General features: G+C 35.7%; 2 protein-coding genes and 1 long non-coding RNA gene across 8 annotated transcripts in view; 2 read left to right on the top strand and 1 right to left on the bottom strand.

Annotated features, from left to right (window-relative positions):
• Window positions 1–3,862, top strand: part of pde4a (phosphodiesterase 4A, cAMP-specific) — a 60,714-nt gene extending 56,852 nt beyond the window's left edge. For all 5 annotated transcript variants that reach the window (XM_058769819.1, XM_058769822.1, XM_058769823.1 and 2 more), the window contains one exon: window positions 47–3,862. In XM_058769819.1, the coding sequence (XP_058625802.1) occupies window positions 47–532 (486 nt within the window). In that variant the 3' untranslated portion in view covers window positions 533–3,862. The remainder of the gene's footprint in view (window positions 1–46) is intronic.
• Window positions 3,863–5,789: 1,927 nt separating this feature from the next.
• On the bottom strand, window positions 5,790–10,905 carry LOC131537444 (uncharacterized). Its single transcript, XR_009270278.1, has 8 exons — window positions 10,736–10,905; window positions 10,550–10,630; window positions 10,173–10,340; window positions 6,963–7,025; window positions 6,762–6,870; window positions 6,648–6,668; window positions 6,467–6,535; window positions 5,790–6,393 (listed from the first exon to the last, which is right to left on the bottom strand). It is a non-coding gene; the product is annotated as an uncharacterized LOC131537444 (long non-coding RNA).
• Window positions 10,906–11,267: 362 nt separating this feature from the next.
• On the top strand, window positions 11,268–19,483 carry prkcsh (protein kinase C substrate 80K-H). Of its 2 annotated transcripts, none has more exons than XM_058770852.1 (18): window positions 11,268–11,408; window positions 11,781–11,927; window positions 12,026–12,142; window positions 13,057–13,152; window positions 13,240–13,297; window positions 13,707–13,824; window positions 14,107–14,236; window positions 14,371–14,455; window positions 14,590–14,668; window positions 14,775–14,858; window positions 15,757–15,915; window positions 16,160–16,250; window positions 16,361–16,430; window positions 16,677–16,766; window positions 16,845–16,919; window positions 18,275–18,374; window positions 18,455–18,628; window positions 19,278–19,483. In XM_058770852.1, exons 2-17 carry the CDS (start codon window positions 11,834–11,836, stop codon window positions 18,599–18,601), a joined length of 1,593 nt encoding a protein of 530 aa, XP_058626835.1. In that variant the 5' UTR covers window positions 11,268–11,408; window positions 11,781–11,833; the 3' UTR covers window positions 18,602–18,628; window positions 19,278–19,483. The 2 variants fall into 2 exon arrangements, with proteins under 2 accessions (XP_058626835.1, XP_058626836.1); XM_058770853.1 differs by lacking the exon at window positions 11,268–11,408 and adding an exon at window positions 11,413–11,552.
• The last annotated feature ends 545 nt before the right edge of the window (window positions 19,484–20,028 follow it).

Here is a 20,028-nt window from a genome sequence, read left to right as displayed (position 1 = left end):
AGCTGCTCCTTAACTGTCTCTCTACATGTTGGGTTTCCTTTTTCAGGTGGGATTTATTGATTATATTGTGCATCCCCTGTGGGAGACCTGGGGGGACCTGGTCCACCCTGATGCTCAGGAAATTTTGGACACCCTTGAGGACAACCGGGACTGGTACCAAAGCACCATTCCCCAGAGCCCATCACCACCACCGGACGGGCCAGATAATGAGCTTGAATCCTGCACGAACAAATTCCAGTTTGAGCTCACCCTGGAGGGAGAACCAGGACAGGACGGCGATCCCAGTCATAACCACATAGACAGCCATGGTCAAGAGGCAAAGAAAGAAGATGAGGAAGCAGATGAAGCTGAGGAGGACGAGATAGAGGAAAAAATGGAGGACGGCGAGGAGGTCCTGGTCGAGAGGTCAGGACGGAGACGACTGCAGGTTCAGTCAGTAGTCGAGGAGGAAGACGAGAGACAGTCTGATGAGAGCCCAGTGGAGGAGACGGAGGAGGAGGAGAAGTCATCCTCTCCTACCGATGACACGTAATACTCGAGACTCAAGGAACAGCTGTCTGGCCCAAGGGGCTAAGTAAGGGCCATCCTTCAAAAACTCTGTCCCTATTCCGTTCACATAGGACTCTTCTGTTTCTGCTAGCTAGACCATGAACAGAATAAGTCTTGTGTACCAATCCAATAAGACATTTTATTTTATTTTTTAAAAAGGGAACAAAATAATATTGATATCAGAGAAGTATTTAACACAGCAACTGTAGATTTCGAGTGCGAGCTGGGGTCCGTCCAGCAGCAGCGAGGGTGAGGTTTGATGGAAAAACAGAATTGCGGTGGGGTTTTTAAAGGGCCATTATGTCAGTGTAGCACGCTGGAATTTCTACACATACGCATACACACATTCACAGACATACATGAATTTTAACCTAAAATAACGATACCACACAGTACATGCAAACACACGGCTGTGTGTCTGTGTATGTGTTCAGGGGGCTTGGATCTGAAAGGAATCTCTTTGGGAAAAAGCCATCATAAAAAGGAGCATCAGTGTCAATAATCAGTTTTTAAAGCATTCTAACAGGGACTTGAATCCTCAGAATTCACATGCTGAGTGAAATCTGAGAGACTCTTTTTCAGTTTCTGTCATAGAGAGAACACAGTTGCATCTGCCGGGAGAAAACAAGATAACGTCTGCTGTCCAGAAGACTGTGGAGGGATGAGTATGTCGGAAATGATTTGTTAGTGGGTCCCACCCCCTCTTACCCTTTACCCAGGAGTGCTACCAGTGCAAGATGGCCGTGTGCCTTTCTGAACCACCAGCTTCAACTCTGGAGCTGTTGTGAAGCAATGCATCGTGGGACAGGAGTGTCTGCTTTTGTCTTCATTTTTGATTGTCTCTTTCTCTTTTTAAGCAATCTATTTCCATCCAATATGGTTAGTGCCAGCATGGAGCATTCGCATTGTCTTTGTGATAGTTCCTGCTCTCATCTGTCAGTCTTCCTCGGTCGCTTTCAAGCCAACCGAGCATTTAGGGCCTATATTAGATCTATCACCGTCACTGCTTACGGACTGCCCTCACTTTCCATGTGAATAATTAATGATAGTCACTTTCTGAGGATAAGCCATGTGACGCTTTGAAACATATGTTTTGCCTTCTTTTTGTTTTGTTATATCCATTCCTGCCAAATTTGTAAAAGCAACAGTCTCCTCAATTGCAGCACACATTCGCACAGACTCTCTCACCTTCACCCACTCATGCATTCTCTACACCACAACACACTAAATTATGTTTTGCCAAAGGAATGAGTGCTTAACTGATAAGTTGGAGGAGCCTCGATCAGTGGCTAGAACAGAGGATGGGGAGAGAAGTTGAGGCATATCTGAGAGAGCAAGACATTGGTGGTTAGATGTTGGAAAGACATGCAGCCATATTGAGTTTGATGCTTTTTTTGCCTTAATGTCAACTGCAGGGTTTCTACCTGTCATTTTGTGGAATAATAAGATGTTGGCATTAGATCCCAGATTATTTGTTTCATGTTTTATATGCCTTGCTAAATGTCTGCGAATACACAATAGCTCCATCTGGAGGTGTAGGGTCATTTTTCAGCATGGCAAAGTGACTACAATGGAGTACAGACAGAGAAAGCAGGTCATACCATTAAAGGAAACTGTTGCTCTAACGTATTTCATGTCCAGCATTTTTTAGTGGTGTCTATTTGACTTTTCACCAATGTTTAAAGGGAGACAGAGAGAGATGGAATGAGAATGAATGAGAGTGAGTTCTCAGGTTGATGTTAGACTTGCAATATTGCCTCTCTCATCTCTCAGAATTATTATTTTTTTGGTTTGGTTTTAGTTCAGTTGAATGAACCAATTGTTGCTATATTGTGGGACAGCGTTTGTGAGCATCCCTCTTGAAATAAGATGGCAAGCTAGTTTCTGCTGGTCAGTAGCTTAGCTTTACACAAGCCTGTGCCTGCCAGAGCAGTAACTCGAGGTCATACCAGTACGTATGCGATAACTGTACTTGTCCGTGACGGGATTAGAGGATGTCACGGTATAAGTTTTCATTTGGTGGACCACAGGAGGAAAGGCCGAGGTTACACGATCGGTTTGTGCAAACTGATGACATTCCCATATACATTTGCCTGTCTTTCCTTCAAATTGCTTTGTTGTGTGGCTTTTCGTTAATGTTGTGAGCACTACGCTAACAAATAATATTTGCCATTTTAACACGACACTGTAGCAATTGTTTCTTATTAAGAAATTATTCAAATTAATTCCTTGCTGCCATTCTTTTTGGATATCAAAAGGAAAAACAAGTGTTTTCTTTGAACAGTTTGTGTACAGTTTTTATTTTTGTATCATTCTGGTTTGATGGTTTAAAAATCAAAAAACTACTATCTAATATAAATAGTAGACGAATCACTGCTTGTTTTGTATATACTGTAATGTTGAATTGTAAATTTGAGATCTCTCAGAATCAATCACTGTCACGATGAATCACTTTTAGTTGTACTGAACTGTAGTTGAATTGTGGAATTTCATAAGCACCCTCCACCTTCCCCTTTCTTTCTCTTGTCATCTCCCTGTCATTCATTTGGGGGATTTTAGTCAACCTCCCACCACCTTTAAATGTGAATATTTGAATTGTATTGGAAAACAAACTAATCATCCGTTGTTTCTAAAACTTGTCTTTACCAGCACTTTATTTTTTCTGTAGGAAGTTGTTGTGAGATGGCTGATATCAGGGGGAATGGTATAGCGTGTTGTATAGCATGGCGCAGGGTAAGCACTTTAAATGGCTTGGTCCAAACGTCGTCTCTTTGGTCCTCAATGCCATTTTCTGCTAAAGCACTGAGCAACATCAGCTACTCTGTGTCAATAATCTGCACTGTAATGGCTTTTAATAGGGTTTTTAAATACTTCTGTGAGGTTAATGACCAAGAGACAGTCAGAAAGATGGCGTGGCTTAATCAGAGAACAGTTTTTCTTTGTACTTTGAAGTCATGCCTCATGAGACTCTCCAATGAAATTATTCTCTGGGCTTTAAATAATATGTTACTTGTTCACAAGTTATGGTAATAATATAAATGAAAAAGAAAACACAGGAAAATGATTGTAATATTTGTACATTATATTGCTGTAATGTGTATAATGTGTCCAAGTTATTTTATATTATATTATTTTTATGAAAGGTTTTCCTCTGAGAGAACTAAGTTGTCATTTTGTGAATAAAATGCATTTAATAAGCAAACAGCTATATATAAAAAAGCAAATATATAAATATATACCAGTATATTTTTTCTTTCACTGTTCAGTACTGTAAAGTGTGTTGAAAATACAAATAAAGGACGATTTTTCTAATAAATGCAATATCTGTATTTTACATTTTTTCCCCATGTGCAGTTTGACAACTGCAACATGTAATCAGATTTCTGTGTATGATCACTACACACCTCATGACAGCAAACACTGACAATATTTTGCATCATCTGTTTATAGAGAATGAAAGGGTATTTAGTCAGTGACACTTTACTGACCCCTACAGACTGACTTTATTAAAAGACAAACGTTTCTAGTAAAACACAATTGTTGAATTACTGCTGTATTATTACTGCTGTTAGAAACAGTAGTTTGTTTGTTTTTTTACTTAACATTTTTAGTAGTTTAATCATTTATACACTCTGAACCTGTCCTGTATAGGACCTGTGATTTTTTTAATTTTTTTTTTTCATTTCACATAAAACAATTTCTATATATTTAAGTATATTTATATATTTAAGTATAAAATGTTAATGTAAGTGTAATAACCTATTTAAGACATCATCTCACTGTTTCTATTTGAGAATATGAAAATGTCTTTAAATTAAAGGTAGGGGGCAGAATTGTGTCACCACCTTCACTAGAACTCGCATTTCCCTATGTTTAGTTTTTGTGAGATGCTCTTTACAATAAATGATCATATATTGTTTAAATTACACTTGTTACAAATATTTAGTATACAAGGAATTGGTGTACAGAATATAATAACATCCAGTATTTTCTCTTATGGTAAATCTCTCATGACCCTCTCTTATCTTTTGACCTGGCTGTATTAAAGCAAATATTCAGTTAATTAATCATCATACAGTGCTGCTCAAACCATTCATAATGCTGTCTGGTATACAGCTACTTTTCGATAACTATATTTTGTGTTACTTTAAACCATGAAAAGCGTACGTCACGCAACTTTTATACAAAGTTATGAAGCTTTGTTTAAAGGTATTATAATAGTTGGACTTTGTTATAGTCATTTGGAAATTCAGTTAATAGTTTACCACAGTATTTGTCAAAGTTTACTGGCTACTTAGCCTACCTGAAGTCCTGAAACTTTGGGTTAAAAAAGTTATCGGGTCTAAAGGACTCAAAACATTACAAATTTAAATCCTTACAAACATTTTAAACAACTTGTTATGCAGTTAAAATAAGTTTAGCAGAGCGAGTAGCTACAACATAGGCTTGCAGAAAAACCGCGCGCACACAAATTGTTTTCATTCCAAGCTTTTTAATTCATTATAATTCTAATTATATGATAATTAATTATTATAAATTATATACATTACTCCTTTAGTAATGCTTATGTTTACAATTATATATGCGAAACAGGATTTAATCCTGCCACAGTGTTTGAAGGAGCGGATTCAACAGGGTCTGGCTGCAGACACATGCACTCTCAGCCGCACGCATGCGCTTTGAGGACATGCACGCTGGGTCGAAGGCGGAAACACGTCAAAATACAAACTAAAGGCACGACATAAAAGAAAAGAAAACAAAATATTCTGTTAACTCCGCCAGAATATATATATGAAGATACATATGAAAATGAAAAAGTATTTCACGAGGTGAAATCCTACTTTCAAAGGGTGGAGATTACTTTTTTTTTAAGAGTACTGTAAAGACTGGTGGTTCAGGTCAAGGCCCGGATTTATATAAAATCAGAGCTCAAAGACATTGTTGAACATCTACACTAACAATGTCCGATTACTCCGCATATGTACATTACTAATTAATGTTAATATATTATTAAAAAAATAAATAAAAAAAATTATTGTACACATTCTTCCTGCCTAAAAATATTTGACCTTAAGTCAATTATATAGTAATTAAATTGAAACCGAAAAAAAAAAACATCTAATTATATTTCTTCATTGTAGAAAGACAAATATATATACATACACACACAATGCATAACTTTATAATTAATTATTAAATCATTGATTAACAAGCACCTGTTTATATTCCTTCATAGTAGAATGAGAAATTTATGTGTATTTAACATTCCATAATGAATTATTAAATCATCGACTAACAAGTCAAAGTCTGCTAGTCACATTCAATGTTAATATGTTTTCCAAAACTGACACACCAGAAAATAATTCAACACACAGCAGTTGGTGATTGTTGACTTTAGTAAATAATAAAACAAAAACATGGCATTGTGAGTGGGTAATTTACAGTTGCAGTAATTGTGGGTTACTTACAGTTGCTGTTGTTGAACAATTTGAATGCATAGATAAAATAAATGAAATATTACTGACTATACTATTAAAATATAAAATCATTACATAAGACAAAAAAAACGAACAATATTTTTCAATTTTGTGTTCGACAAAAGATTCTCAGATGCATGTTATCCACCACATTCTCTAAAAATGTATGCATGTCCTGCGTAAATTTAAAAACAAATATCAGTGGCTCTACAAGATCGTCCTTGATGAACTCTGCACAGAAGAACCGTTCCAAGGCCTCAGCAGCTTCTTCATCCTCCATGCACGAGGAAGCTGAACTGATCCGAGAAGATCCCCAGAGTACTCTATGCACCACTGACTGGCAGTCAAGATCCGTCATGACACGCATCTAAGAAACAATGCAAAAGAGGATAAATAATATGCTGAACAATAATGGCTGCAACCCCTCTAACAATACCTACTTTTTGTGGAGACTAAACCACCTGCTTCTCCGGTGCAAACTCAAGGGTGAAAAGATTGGTTTCATCTACCTAAAAAACAAATATAAATTCTGAGTTTGAGCCGGTTACCTTTAGTATTACCTTTTTAAGCTAACTGGCTCTTTTCCTGAGGAGCTGCTACAAAGTAAAATATACATGTTACCTGTATGTGGAAAGGCTCTTCCTGTTAGTGGAAAAAACAATGGCACAAGTTTACCTGGTTTGTCATGATAACATGCCATTTTTAACCTTATGATTCCCAAGTATATGCTTTTACCTGAGAGATTTCTTCAAACCTCATTTTTTGCAACCCAAATACAGGCTGCTGATCACCTCTCAGGAAGGCTTTTGACTCCTCAGCATAGTGGGCAAACAATTTTCCATGTCTGGAAAATAGTGATTGAATATTGAATGTTACATAATTCTGTTCTAATGAAAGCTTTAAATATTCAAGTCCAAAAAACAAACAATTCTTTACCGTTCCAGTCCTAAGTTCTCCATTAACATGACACCACCATTTCCTCAGCTCTGCCATGTCCAGCTGCTCAAAACATAAGTTAATGCCCATTGTAAGTTTCCCTCTTTTCAAAAACAAAACAAGAATTCAGCTTAATTTTTCATTTAGGAGTAGAAAACTGAATAAATACACTGAATCTTAAAACAAACAAAAAAATGAATGAATCTACGACGGCGTTTTAGTGCCTCTTTAAAAAATACTATGGAAACTACGAGAATAAAGTCGAAATATTTCGATCATTTAAATCGTAGAAATTAAAGTTATAATATTTTGAGAGTATATAGCCTATATCGCGCATGCAAATTGCCCGCGTTGAGAGCACCGGGAGAAGTTGCCGGGCCTCCGGAATTGATTTGAATATTGTTGCGTCCGAGCGGCCGCATCATGTTACTGGGATGTCAATTTTAAGGACTCGCGGAACAGCTTAATATCAAGAATATGATATTTATTAACAGACTGAACAGGAACAACTGTTTATCTTAACATAAACTCACACATTCAATCAATATTCCTTTGGGGGGCGCTGTAGCTCTCTTATTTAACCCTTTTTTTAATACACTACAAATATATGTGGGATTATTAGCAGAAATCATACGATGTGTCATACTCGCGGGGACAGTATGCTTGGAAATAATATTTCATGTCTTCCATTGCATTCATTATTTGTGAGCTTTTGCCAGCCACACAATAGCAATAGCTTAAGCTTTGTGCTTTTAATATAAAACAAAGTCTCAGCTTTCAAAATCAGTTTTATAACGAAACACAAATTATGTGTCTTACAAAAATGTGATTTTCAAGATCTTTAATGTGGCGTGACAGATCGCTGTATTTATGTGAATAAATTCATTAAATTATTGTGAAAATTCCACCAGCTCCGCGAAAACGTCCCAAACTTTCATTCCTCACAGCCTGTCTAATTAAACAGCAATAAAACGTTCTAACGGTTGAAATAGGGGTGGGCGATATGGCAAAAATATAATATCACGATATTTTTAAGAAAAATCACGATTCACGATTTTATCACGATTCTTTGTCATGTTGGTTTTACTATTTTGCAAGTTGTGTGAGCATTACAGCCAAACTAATTTCCCTATTATAAAGACAAAACCTTTCAAGGTAACAAAAATATTAAAAAAGAATGGCTGATATTTAGGCCAAAGTGGGCGAAGATAAAAATCTTTGTCATTATTTTATCTTTGTTATTAAAAAATGAGAACAAAGATACACATTACAAATACACATACTATACAAATAAAACAGTGTTTTATTTTCAGGTACAATAGGTGTATTTAGCAGGAGCATTCAATAAATTGAATCAACAAATATAAAAATAAAACACTATATAGATTGATTCCTATTAAATCAACTCTATTAACGTTTTTCAGTCAAGAGTACTGAGTGATTTTTCTCTTTGTGTTTTGGTGTTTTATTAACATTGAAGGAATAATTCACCCCAAAATAAAGTGTTTTATATTTATACCATTATTTACTCACTCAAAAGTTTCTTTAAACCTGAATGAGTTTCTTCTGCTAAACATAAATGCTATTTTGAGGAACGTGGAAAACCAAACAGTTGCTGGTCTACAGTGACTTATTCCATAGTATTTTTTTTTTCCTTCTATCAAAAGTCAATATGGACCAAATACTAGGCTATTTGGTTACCCACATTCTTCAAAATATCTTCTTTTGTGTTCAGCACAAGAAAGAAATTAATACAGGTTTGGGACAACATGCGAGTTAGTAAATAATGACAGAAATTAAATTTTAAGGTGAACTATCCCTTTAATGACAGTCGGCAGCATGTTCAGTACTGCCCCTTTAAGACATGCACGCATATAATATACAGAGGCACGCGTCCGTTTTCTCTCAGCTGTTTACTTACTCATTTTAGACAGAAGCAACGGAGTCTATACATAAACCTTGTGTGTTTTGAGAGTATTAGTGCACAAGATAACTTAGTTCAGTAATGAGGCGCTTTTTGACAGGCTTTAGCGCGCGCGCTTCGGGTGTACGGCCTCAGAAAAAGCGCGCGTCAGACCTACGCGTGAATAAAACATTTAACCGGCAAGGCTTTAAAGCAGATCCGAATAATGTACGTTACAGTATATTGAGACGGAGAAATAAGAACTGCAGCTGATAGAATGTGCGCTGTAGCACGATGCTACGATATTTCTTCAAAAGCAGATCGTGGAGACACTTTTATCGTCCACGATCAAAAATCGTCATATCGCACACCCCTAGGTTGAAGTGGACTCAAATTTGTTAACATACGTTATTGTTGTATTTTCTGCTGTAAACGTTAAGTGACTATTCACAAACTGTTTTATTCACGGTATACTGTAAATGAGGACATACTATTTAATGTCTTCCATTCATTATTTGTATTTGCGTTTATGAATGAACTGCGTTTTTAAATGAATCTAGTGAGTCAATGATTCAATTACCCATTCATAAAGACAGTCACAGTCTGCTTCCCAATGTGCATACTATCCACCCTATCTGCCCTAAATAGTATTGAAAATTACTAATATCACACAGAATTTAGGATGGATAGTATGCACATTGGGACGCAGGCAAGTACTTCATTCCTGAATGAATCAGCCATTGGAACAAATCAATTAAATGAATGATTCAGTGATAAAATCAGTGACTTACCGCCACCTGCTGGCAGTTTTAGTTTAATTTTTAAAGTATCTTTTCTGTTATTTAAATCATTTAATATTTCTACATTCAAATTTGTATATTTAAAACATTAACCTCAACATGAATTTATGAATTTAATTGTTAAACATCGAAAAGACACCTACAAGCCACCTGTGTGTTCTTCTGTGCCACCTAGTACAAATTTATTTCTTAAATACTGATTTCATTTGATTGGCATCTTATTCTATTCTACTTGTTTTTATTCTGTTGTTTTAATTAGAAATGATAAAAAGCTTATAAAAATGCCATTACAAAAGGTAAAAACAAAATTCCCTGTAAATCACTTTAAGGAGTCAAATATCACCTCGTAATGGGAAGGTTAATTTTTTATCAGAATTTTTGATTATTGATTTGATGGTGCTCCTAAATTTTTGACCGTGCTCCTAAATTTTTTTAATTTTCCACACTTCTAAAACTAAAAGTAAGTGTAGAGCCCTGTGTAATCATTTTAAAATACACTAATCTTACCTTGGAAAATGATTGAATTTTTTTAAATGGACTTCCCAGTGAGCCTGAACTCTTCTTTTTAATCATTGGCTTCAGTGAAGGGCACAAGGGGCAATGATACAATGTGCAACAAGATGTGCACTTTGGTATCAGGTGCTTTACACCTGCTAAGACTACTGATTGATGCATCTGTAAGTATAAATAAGAGACAGAAGTGAAAATTATTCTGACGTGTATAATATACTTTTCATTTTTGTAATTCCATAGTCATATTCCATGCATCTCTCGTTTTAAAGAACCATTGTTAACAACATTAAAATGACTTTTGTAATTTTAAAGATTCCATCTTCATATTAAATATTGTTAAGCAACATCTTTAATACATTAAATATACTTACATTGATTCCTTGGCGGTCGTTGTATGTTACGATACCATTTTAAAACACGTGCTGACCTTGAAGGGCCTGTGTGTGTGGGATCTATCAGATAAATATCAGGATAGTTTTAAATAACATTTACCTAATAATTAAAAACAACACCTTTACTTCAACTTAATCTTGTATCAGTTAAATAAATATACTTACAATAATAATTTCTGTGCGACCGTTAAATCCTGTATCATGTTGAGTGGCCTGTGCGTGCACTTAAAACCGTGCGCATGCGTGTGTCTGAGAGTGCACGTCTGCAGCCAGACCCTTCTCAGCTGATTTGTCAGTAGGCTACTTAAACGATGGTGTGTACAAAGGACCAAACCTGCAGAAATTATAATTAAATAAATTAATATAAATAAATAAATAAACGAATGAATATATACGTTTAAAAATAAATAAATACATAAATAAATAAATTCTATAAAAATAAATGAAAGAATAAGTAGATAAAAGTTAAATATGAATAAAAAATGTAAATAAATACAGAAAATAACAAATAAAGGAAAAAGGTAATACAAAATTAATTCAGGATTAAATTTTATTGCAAGTGAACTACATTTGTTTTTATCATGTCATTTATTTATTTATTTATTTATTTTTAATTTCTGCAGGTTTTGTTTAGGCGTCTGCCTAAATATATGGTAACTGATTTATAATTAAGCATATCATTGATTTTGTGCAAAAGGGAAAAAAACGCAAATCCATCCTCTTTTGCATGACTGCATTACCCACAATGCCGCGTTCCTCCAATCCTGAATCCACCAATCATATGAGAACACCGCTCATCTTGGAGACGTAACAAACGGAGCAAGAACGCTCTTCGGAAGTAAGTAGCCTGAAGACTAACTGTTTTACAACGGCTTTTTAGATTTCTTTGACTAATCATACAAGCGCACATATAATTTACGTGTTGTTTATTTATACACAATACTTGCTTTCGTGATACTGTACTGTTTATCACTTGAGTTCGGTGAGTATCCCGGTGTGTTCGGTTGGCCGTGTGTGCGGAAGCCATTTCAGATTGAATTAACAAGGATGATGCGAACAAGACGTTTTATAGACGCATTTATCTGCGACCATCATTTGGATGAAGAATAATGTTAATTCGTTTAGCGTTGTGTAAACCTTTGGTCTGAGATGTATATTTATGAAGGAATGTTCAGTGTAACAATGCATTGTGCCTTCATTTTGCTCCAAGGTCACGCGCCTCTAGTGGGAGTTTGCGTCTGTCCCTGTTTTTCCGGAGGCATCATGACCTGCTTGCACCTGCTGTTGACTTTGGTCTTTGCTGTCAGCTTGGGGACACCTGTAGAGATTCAACGGCCACGAGGAGTGCCACTGACAAGTAAAGTCATATATCATTTATTACATATTCTGAATGAAACCTGCACTGGTTTCTCTGCACATTCTGGTCTAACTCTTATTTCATCTAAATAAATAAAGAGAAACAGTTTTATGAGGAGAACAAGCCTTTCACCTGTCTCGATGGATCCCGGACTATTCCTTTTGACCGAGTGAATGATGACTACTGTGACTGCAAGGATGGTTCAGATGAGCCAGGTACTTCAGTTTTTAATTGGGCTTATAATTTAAGATGGATTATTTTACCAGTCTTTATTTGAAAGCTTTTCACCTCTTATGTATATTCAAAATATATTCGAAATTTTTTCTTGAAAAGTCTGCATAACTAGTTTTTACATTTAAAGGGTCAGTTCACCCATAAATAAAATTGCTATCATTTACTCACCCTCATGTTATTTCAAACCGTAAACATTTGTTCCTCTTCAAAACACAAAAGAAAAACATATTAGAAATGAAACCTGAGAGATTTCTATTTGAAAATTCATGCTGCCAAAACTTTGAAGTTTCAAAAAGTTCATAAAAGCTTTGTAAAAGTAAACCATTGGTTTAGCTAATAAAAGTCTTCTAAAGAGACATGATCACTTTATATGATGGGCAGATTTAATTTAGGCTTTTATTCACATATAAACATTGATCAATGCATATATAAAGCACATCAAATATGATAAATGGAAGCTTTGACATGCTTCTGTGACACTCATGAACAAAATTGTGTTTGTGTTATAACAAAAATGTGCTAAAAAAAAAAACAGAACAAATAAAGGCTAAATATCTGTATACGTACATATAAATAATAATTAAAAAAAATAATAAACTTCCTTTCTTGCATGAAACACAAAAGAAGATATCTAAAAGAATACAAAAGCTGCCCTTTTTCATTCAATCGGTGAAAGTGAATGAAGAGTATGACTTCATTGTGTTGAAGAAAACCGCTTGGACTTTCCACAATAGTAAATAGCTTCAGTGAGAGAGACAGAGAGAGACCTGAGGTTGAGTACAACAGGTCTCAGAATTGTAATATTTTGTGTGAACTGTCTTTCTTCAGTCCATAGGAAGTGGTGATGCAGTATAGTTTGGCATCGTGCATGACAGTTGTTTATGTCGGTCCTCAGGCACCGCTGCTTGTCCGAATGGCAGCTTCCATTGCACCAATGCTGGTTACAGGCCCACGTTTATCCCATCCTCCCGTATTAATGATGGCATCTGTGGTAAGATGACTCTGCATTTGGACATTTCTCCTCAGCTGTGTTCAATGCATGTAGTGGTATTGCATTTGAAATCTTTCCTCTCCACAGACTGCTGTGATACTACTGATGAGTACAACAGCGGAGCCAGATGTGAAAATACCTGCAAGTGAGTTCTGATCCAAATGTAATTGCTTTCCAGGGAAATACATATTACACACGACACATTCTTGTGCTTCATTGCATACATGTGCACCAGACAAATGTCTTTGGTCATTGTGTCTTGCATCTCAATATTGTACCAAGATGTAAGTTAAAATAAATATCAGTTTTAATAATCTTGACTGTGTAAATTAGCAATCAGTGGAAGTTAATATCTAAAGAACACACCTTCTAGCTGTTTAAATGTGATTTTTTTTTTTTTTTTTTTTTTTAAACTGTAGGAATGTTAAATAACATAAATAAATAAATAAATACAATACACTTTTGTTTTTATAAGAACGAAGATCTGTGAGAAAATACTTATGATGCAAAGGCTATAAACACATTGAAATATGTGAGATTTGTTTGGTTCTTAGGGATCTAGGACGTAAAGAGCGGGAAGTTTTGCAGAAGATGGCCGAGGTCACCAAAGAGGGCTTTCTCCTGAAACAGCAGCTCATTGAGGAAGCCAAGAAAGGACGACAAGAAAAGCAGGTAAGATTTGCTTTGTATAAACCCACACCTCAGTCCAAGATGTCAAAATGCTTTGGTTTCGTATTTTGTTACCGATTATACAATTGTTTCTGTTTGTTCAGCTGCTAGTGTTGCAAAAATATTTGCTTTGCTTTTTTTATATATTTTTTTTTATTTGACTCTCACATGCAACAGACATCATCCAGTTCCCACATTGAATAATTGCTTGTATACGCTGCACTTTTAAAAAGCCATATTTTGTCAGTGAGTTTTGGTAAATATAAAATGCTGTCTCTTCTGTAGGGTAAAGTGACCGATATGCAGGAAAATAAGAAACAGCTTGAGGATAAAGTTGAAGCGCTGAGGACAGTGAAAGAGACTGCAGAGCAGCCCGAGAAGGAAGCTAAAGAGCGCCACCTCAAGGCCTGGGAAGGTGAGTGCAGCTGCAAATTTACATCTCTTTAAGCCATATGAAAATTGACTTAAGTGTTTAACTTGCAGGCTGGCTCATTTCATTAATGATTTGGCATTAATGTAGATCTAATCTATCTTTTAAATTCATTCCAGAGCAAAAGGCAGCTATTCGCCTGGAGAAGGACAAAGCCAAAATGGCAGAAGCCTTTTTGGAGCTGGATGACAATGCAGATGGCTTGTAAGTGCCAATGATTTTATATATATATATATATATTATTTTTTTTTTTTTTTTTTTTTTTTTTTTTTTCTCTCTCTGATTGTGCATATAGCTTGAGAATGAATATAAACTAGCGCGTTGTCTCTGTGTGTCAGTGTGTCTGTTTCTGAGCTTCAGTCTCATGCTGAATTGGACCCAGATGCTGATGGCACACTTACTGAAACTGAAGTCCAGGTATTTTTGCATTTAATAATTTCTCAGTCAAAATGTGCCACCCATCTAAATGCACCGAGTGAATGAATTGCCACTAATTTAGATGTCTGCTTTGTGATTCATTCAGGGACTGATGGGAGGAGCTGAGCAGGTGGACACGTCAACATTTGAGAGTGTTTGGACCAACATTAAAGACAAGTACCACTCAGAGGTTAGTAGAGAAGAAGCAGACATATCATGTTTAGTGACTTCTGAGGTTCTTTTTGGTAAAAAAAAAAATTTAAAAAAATATTGAAAACCCTGTGGTAAAACTTGTCCTAATAAAATTTCAAGATGCAAATAATCAAAGTGATAATGATTAGATAAACTATAACAAAAATTAACATTGAAAATCAAAACATTAAGTTTGACAAGTAGCCAGTTAACTGAATTTTGTAATTGATATGTTTAATTATAGAAAGTATTTTTGTTATAATATTAATATTAACTTGACTAACAATACATTACATAATTTAGACATGCATCCCTGATTTTGCATGATTTTCCCTATTATTAAAAAATTGAATAATCTCATTCTGTTTCCTCATTTATTTATTTATTTTTTAGATTAATTATTAAATAGCTCAACAACCCTGTTACCAATATTAGTTATTTATGCTGCCTTTTAAAACTTTGGGATTTTTTTTTTTTTTTTTTTAAAAAAAGTCTCTTATGCTCACCAAGGCTGCATTTATTTGATCAATAATACATTAAAAAGAGTAATATTGTGGAATATTATTGCAATTAAAACTTATTGTTTTCTATATCATGTGTTAAAATTGAGTTCATACCTGTGATGGCAAAGCTGAATTTTCATTTATCAACATTTATTTGAAATAGAAATCTTTTGTAACAGTATTAGAGTAGTGTAGTTAGTTATATTAGTAATTTTGTCTTAATTTGATAATTTGTCTTGAGTTTTTATGTGTAGTTGAGGATTAATGCTTGACAATATTAAAAGCACCAAATTTTGGTGTACAAAAACAAATCTGTTTTTTATAATTCCACCATCCTTGAACACAATAGCCCATTAACATGCATTTTGACTGTGTTCCTCCGTTCTCTCTCAGTCCCAGCCTGAGGAACCTACCCCAGTGGAAACGCCTCCAGATGAAGTGAAGGAGCCAGTTGTAGACAATGAATCCGAGCCGTACCCAGAAGACGACGTCTCTGAGGAAGAGGATGACGATGACGATGATGAAGATGATTATCATGAAGACGATGATAAGGTGAGAGTGCGTATCACAGAAAACCTGAGCAAGCATTAACTTCAGTGATGTTTAGATCCGCAGTGACATTTTGATTTTTCTATTAACACTTCTCCGCTTGACATTTAAAGTCCTTAACCTTTAACTCATGTCCTATGGCGCAATGGCAAAGGTCTTACAACGCAGTGTGCTATAACTCATGCTCACCGTACTGTGCAGGTGTAAAAATTATATCTTTATATGAGCACGGTTGTGTGTTGTGCAGGCGCCGCCCACCGTTAAGACTCCAGAGAAGAGTCATGAAGATGAGGAAGCCATGCCACCCTATGACCCAGACACCCAGGCCCTCATCGATGGTTGGTTCTGCTGCCAGTCCTATTCATCAATACATTACAGAGAAATCCGTTTGTACTCAGTGAGTTGTTCTTTGTTTTCCTCTGCTAACCAACTGTTTTCTGGTTCACAGCTGCTCAGAAGGCCAGAGATGACTTTGAGGAGGTCGAGAAATCTTTTCGAGAGATGGACGATCAAATCAGGTTTGTTCAATGCTGCTGTCTTCTACGAAACGGTCAAAAGAAGTTGAGTTTGAAATCAAGTGGGAGTGTAGCGAACTGGTTTTTCATATGCACCTGAAATTCTGCGTACATCAGAGTGCGCTGTTTGTTTCGACTTATGGTTGCATCACATGCGTCCTTCAGTGCATTTGCAGTGTTCTCTGACGCTGGTGCACGGGGACACTGCTGCTGAGCACTGTGTTGAGTTTTCCTTTGATTGTGTTGCAGAAATATTGAAAAAGAGCTGTCTTTTGATTTCGGCCCTGATGCTGAGTTCACTTACCTATACAGCCAGTGCTACGAACTTTCCACTAGCGAGTAAGTGAAACCAGTGTTTGTTGTTTTGGAATGATATTTTTGTGCTGTGATTTATTTCTGTGTTCTGTTTGCCTTTAGGTACATCTACAGACTCTGTCCTTTCAACCGGGTTTCACAGAAACCCAAGTATGGGGGCTCAGAGACCAACCTTGGGTAAGAGGCATTGTGTAAAAAAACAACATCTTACACCAGACTAAGGTGGTTTTGTTTTAGAGGTTTTGGGCCACTTTTCAGTTAAAGTATGAAAGAAATTAATACTTTTATTCTGCAAGGATGCATTAAGTTGATCAGAAGCAACAGTAAAGGCTTTTATAGTTTTTAGAAAGATTTCAGTGCTGTTTTTTTTTTTTAACTTTGTTCATCAAAGGAAAAAAAAAAAGTCACTGTTTCTTGAGCAGCAAATCAGCATACTAGAATAATTTTTCTAGAATCATGTGACACTGAAGACTGGAGTAATGCTACTGGGAAAAAAAGCTTTGCATCACAGGAATAAATTAAATTTTAAAATATATAAAAATGGAAAACAAGTCGGCGCCGGTGGCCTCATGGGTAGCGCGTCGACATGCAGCGCCGTTGCGCTTCGGGCGTCGCAAGTTCGAGTCCTGGCTCGCAGTCCTTTCCCGATCCTGCCCCTCTCTCTCTCCCACTTCGCTTCCTGTCAACTTTGATCTGTCCTATCAAATTAAAGGCAAAAAAACAGCCAAAAAAAAATGAAAAATGGAAAACACTTATTTTAGATGTTAATAATATGTCCCAATATTAATGTTTTTATTTTGATCAAATAAATGCAGCCTTTGTGAGAATAAGACCCTTCTTTCAAAAAACATTAATTAAATCTAAACCTTTGAATGGTAGTATACATACCGTATTGGTTATTGGTGGATAGCAATGCTGCTTTTTTTTTTTTTTTAATTTACTGATATTGATTGATATTGGATATTTAACTGTTTGTACCTTTTTGATTTTTGCTGCTATTTAACACTCATTTAAAATTAATTTTTAAAATGTAATATTTTAATTATACTTTTAAATATTATCTTTTTTGAAAATTTCAAAATGAATATCCTTTTGTCATTCTGTACATTATAATGTTGTAATGCCTCAATGACTAAATTCACTACTAGCATTTTTAGATTTAACTTTTTTTTAAGTGTTTTATTTTTCATTTGATTACCAAGTATGGGATCTCTGTAATTTACGGTCTCTGACTCACAGACACATTAATATCAGAAAATAGAAGTAAAAGATAAAAATCTTTATTTAGATGGTATAGAGCTTTTAATATTGACTATGTAGTGGTATGAGTCATATACTTTTTTTTTCCGTAATTTTTTTTTTTATGGTGCATCCATAGCAATCAACTAAACACCTGATTGGTGTTAACAGCTTAAACCTGTTAAGACCAGCAAACCACCTTTTTTTTTTTTTCACATCATTGTCATCACATTTACAATATCATGTCGTGAGTGTTTTTGACGGTATTTAATGAGAGATGCTCATGTTCCCAGGACATGGGGAAGTTGGTCAGGGCCTGAAAATAATAAGTACTTGGTGATGAAATACGAGCATGGCACTGGGTGCTGGCAAGGTCCAAATAGATCAACTACAGTAAGTACCGGCTCTTACATTACTTCCACTGTGCTATTCAAGCTGGGAGTTTTTCTGCTAAGTGTGTCTTTGTGTGGTAGGTGAAGCTGACTTGTGGGAAGGAGACTGTGGTGACCTCGACATCGGAGCCGAGTCGCTGTGAATACCTAATGGAATTCACCACTCCTGCAGTGTGCCAAGAGACAGGCAACATTGACCTCTCGCCGCACAACCACGAGGAGCTCTAGACTGCACGCTCTGCTTGTTGATGCATGGTGTGCCACAAAATACATGCAAACTCTACTTTTAATGTTTAAAGCACTCTTCATGTAAAAAAACAAGGCTTAATTTTTCAATTATCATAGGGTCTAAATTGGTTTGACGTATTTTTCACACTTTGAATGTAATGAGGTCTGGGTTTTGCCATAGTGATGACAGTTTATTGCATGTTTTACTGATTCAGTTAGCCTTTGTTTAGGTGTAACATTATGGAAACAACAGTGGTTTAGTGCCGAAAGCAGTTAATATTGTATTATAACTGTGTATATATAATTTTGCTTTGTTCCACCAATGAATGCTCCAATGATCAACAACATTTGCATTCCGTTTAATATCAAATTTGGAAAACCTTTAGCTGTCTGGAACAAGTGTGCATATCTCAAGTATTATATACAAAAGATCTTTTGACTGGAGTTGTTCAAATTACGATGATACCTAGCTTGCAAATTTCCTGAAATCAGCTTTTCCATCTATACTGATGCACACAGTGCATTATCATCAATTTATGACCCCAAAGTGCAGTTGTGTATTATGTTCTTCAGAATACATTAAATGTTTGCGTGTGGTCACAAATCAATATTAACTTTTTTTTTCCCCATCTCTCTCTCTCTCTCTCTCTCTCTCTCTCTCTCTCCTGGTCTGTAGGTTGTTGCTGTGTGGGAACATTAACTTCATTTCCTGTTCAGGCTGTTTAAGAACATCTTCCATTAGTTTTGAATCAGCTAAATGAGGCTGGAAGTTGGGAGAGCATGAAGTTTGGTAAACTGTAATGTTTTGTTGTTTTTACTGGGGTAAAATCTGATCTTTTCACATTCCATGGATTATTTCGAAATAAATTCAACAAAAAGAAATTGTGACTTGTTCAAAAAAGACCTTAGTTGTGTCTCAAATTTCACACTATACATCCTTTGCACTATGTACTCTACTGTCTACACATTAGAGTCCGATAGCCCTTTCCCTTTGGCTACATAAAAACTGTGACAGTTAAGTACTGTTTAAATAAATTCAACTCTATTTCAAAAATTGTTGTGGCTTGTTGAAAAAAAGACCTTAGTTGTCCCAAATGATGCACTATTCAGTATCAATGCTGGGTCGTAACTGATTACAAGTAATCTGGATTACATAAACGGGTTCCAAAAATTAAGTACTTGTAATTAGATTTATGATTTATTCACACAATAGCAATAAGTCATTCATAATTTGATTCTTCATAATTCTTTTCGTCTTAGGATTTTCCTTTCTAAAATAGCCGACCGCTTATACGCTCAGAATGCTTTCCAGTTCCCTTTCAGTCGGTTACTCTCGACGTCACTTCGATGACTGACGAATTAGGCGTCTCCAATTCGTCGGTCATCGACATGACGTCTCCGTTCCCTCCTTCAGGGAACAAGGGTTA

The sequence above is a fragment of the Onychostoma macrolepis genome, chromosome 03 (assembly GCF_012432095.1).
Source record: "Onychostoma macrolepis isolate SWU-2019 chromosome 03, ASM1243209v1, whole genome shotgun sequence".
Lineage (NCBI taxonomy): Eukaryota > Metazoa > Chordata > Actinopteri > Cypriniformes > Cyprinidae > Onychostoma > Onychostoma macrolepis.
The sequence above is the reverse complement of the archived record's forward strand: the minus strand, read 5'-3'. Positions and strand labels throughout refer to the sequence as shown.

Excerpts from the sequence above, each read along its gene's own strand:
- prkcsh (XM_058770852.1), top strand. The coding sequence starts at position 11,834 with ATGACCTGCTTGCACCTGCTGTTGACTTTGGTCTTTGCTGTCAGCTTG. Across the intron at positions 14,237-14,370 it reads CCACCTCAAGGCCTGGGAAG|AGCAAAAGGCAGCTATTCGC; the intron begins GTGAGTGCAGCT and ends AATTCATTCCAG. Across the intron at positions 16,431-16,676 it reads GAGATGGACGATCAAATCAG|AAATATTGAAAAAGAGCTGT; the intron begins GTTTGTTCAATG and ends ATTGTGTTGCAG.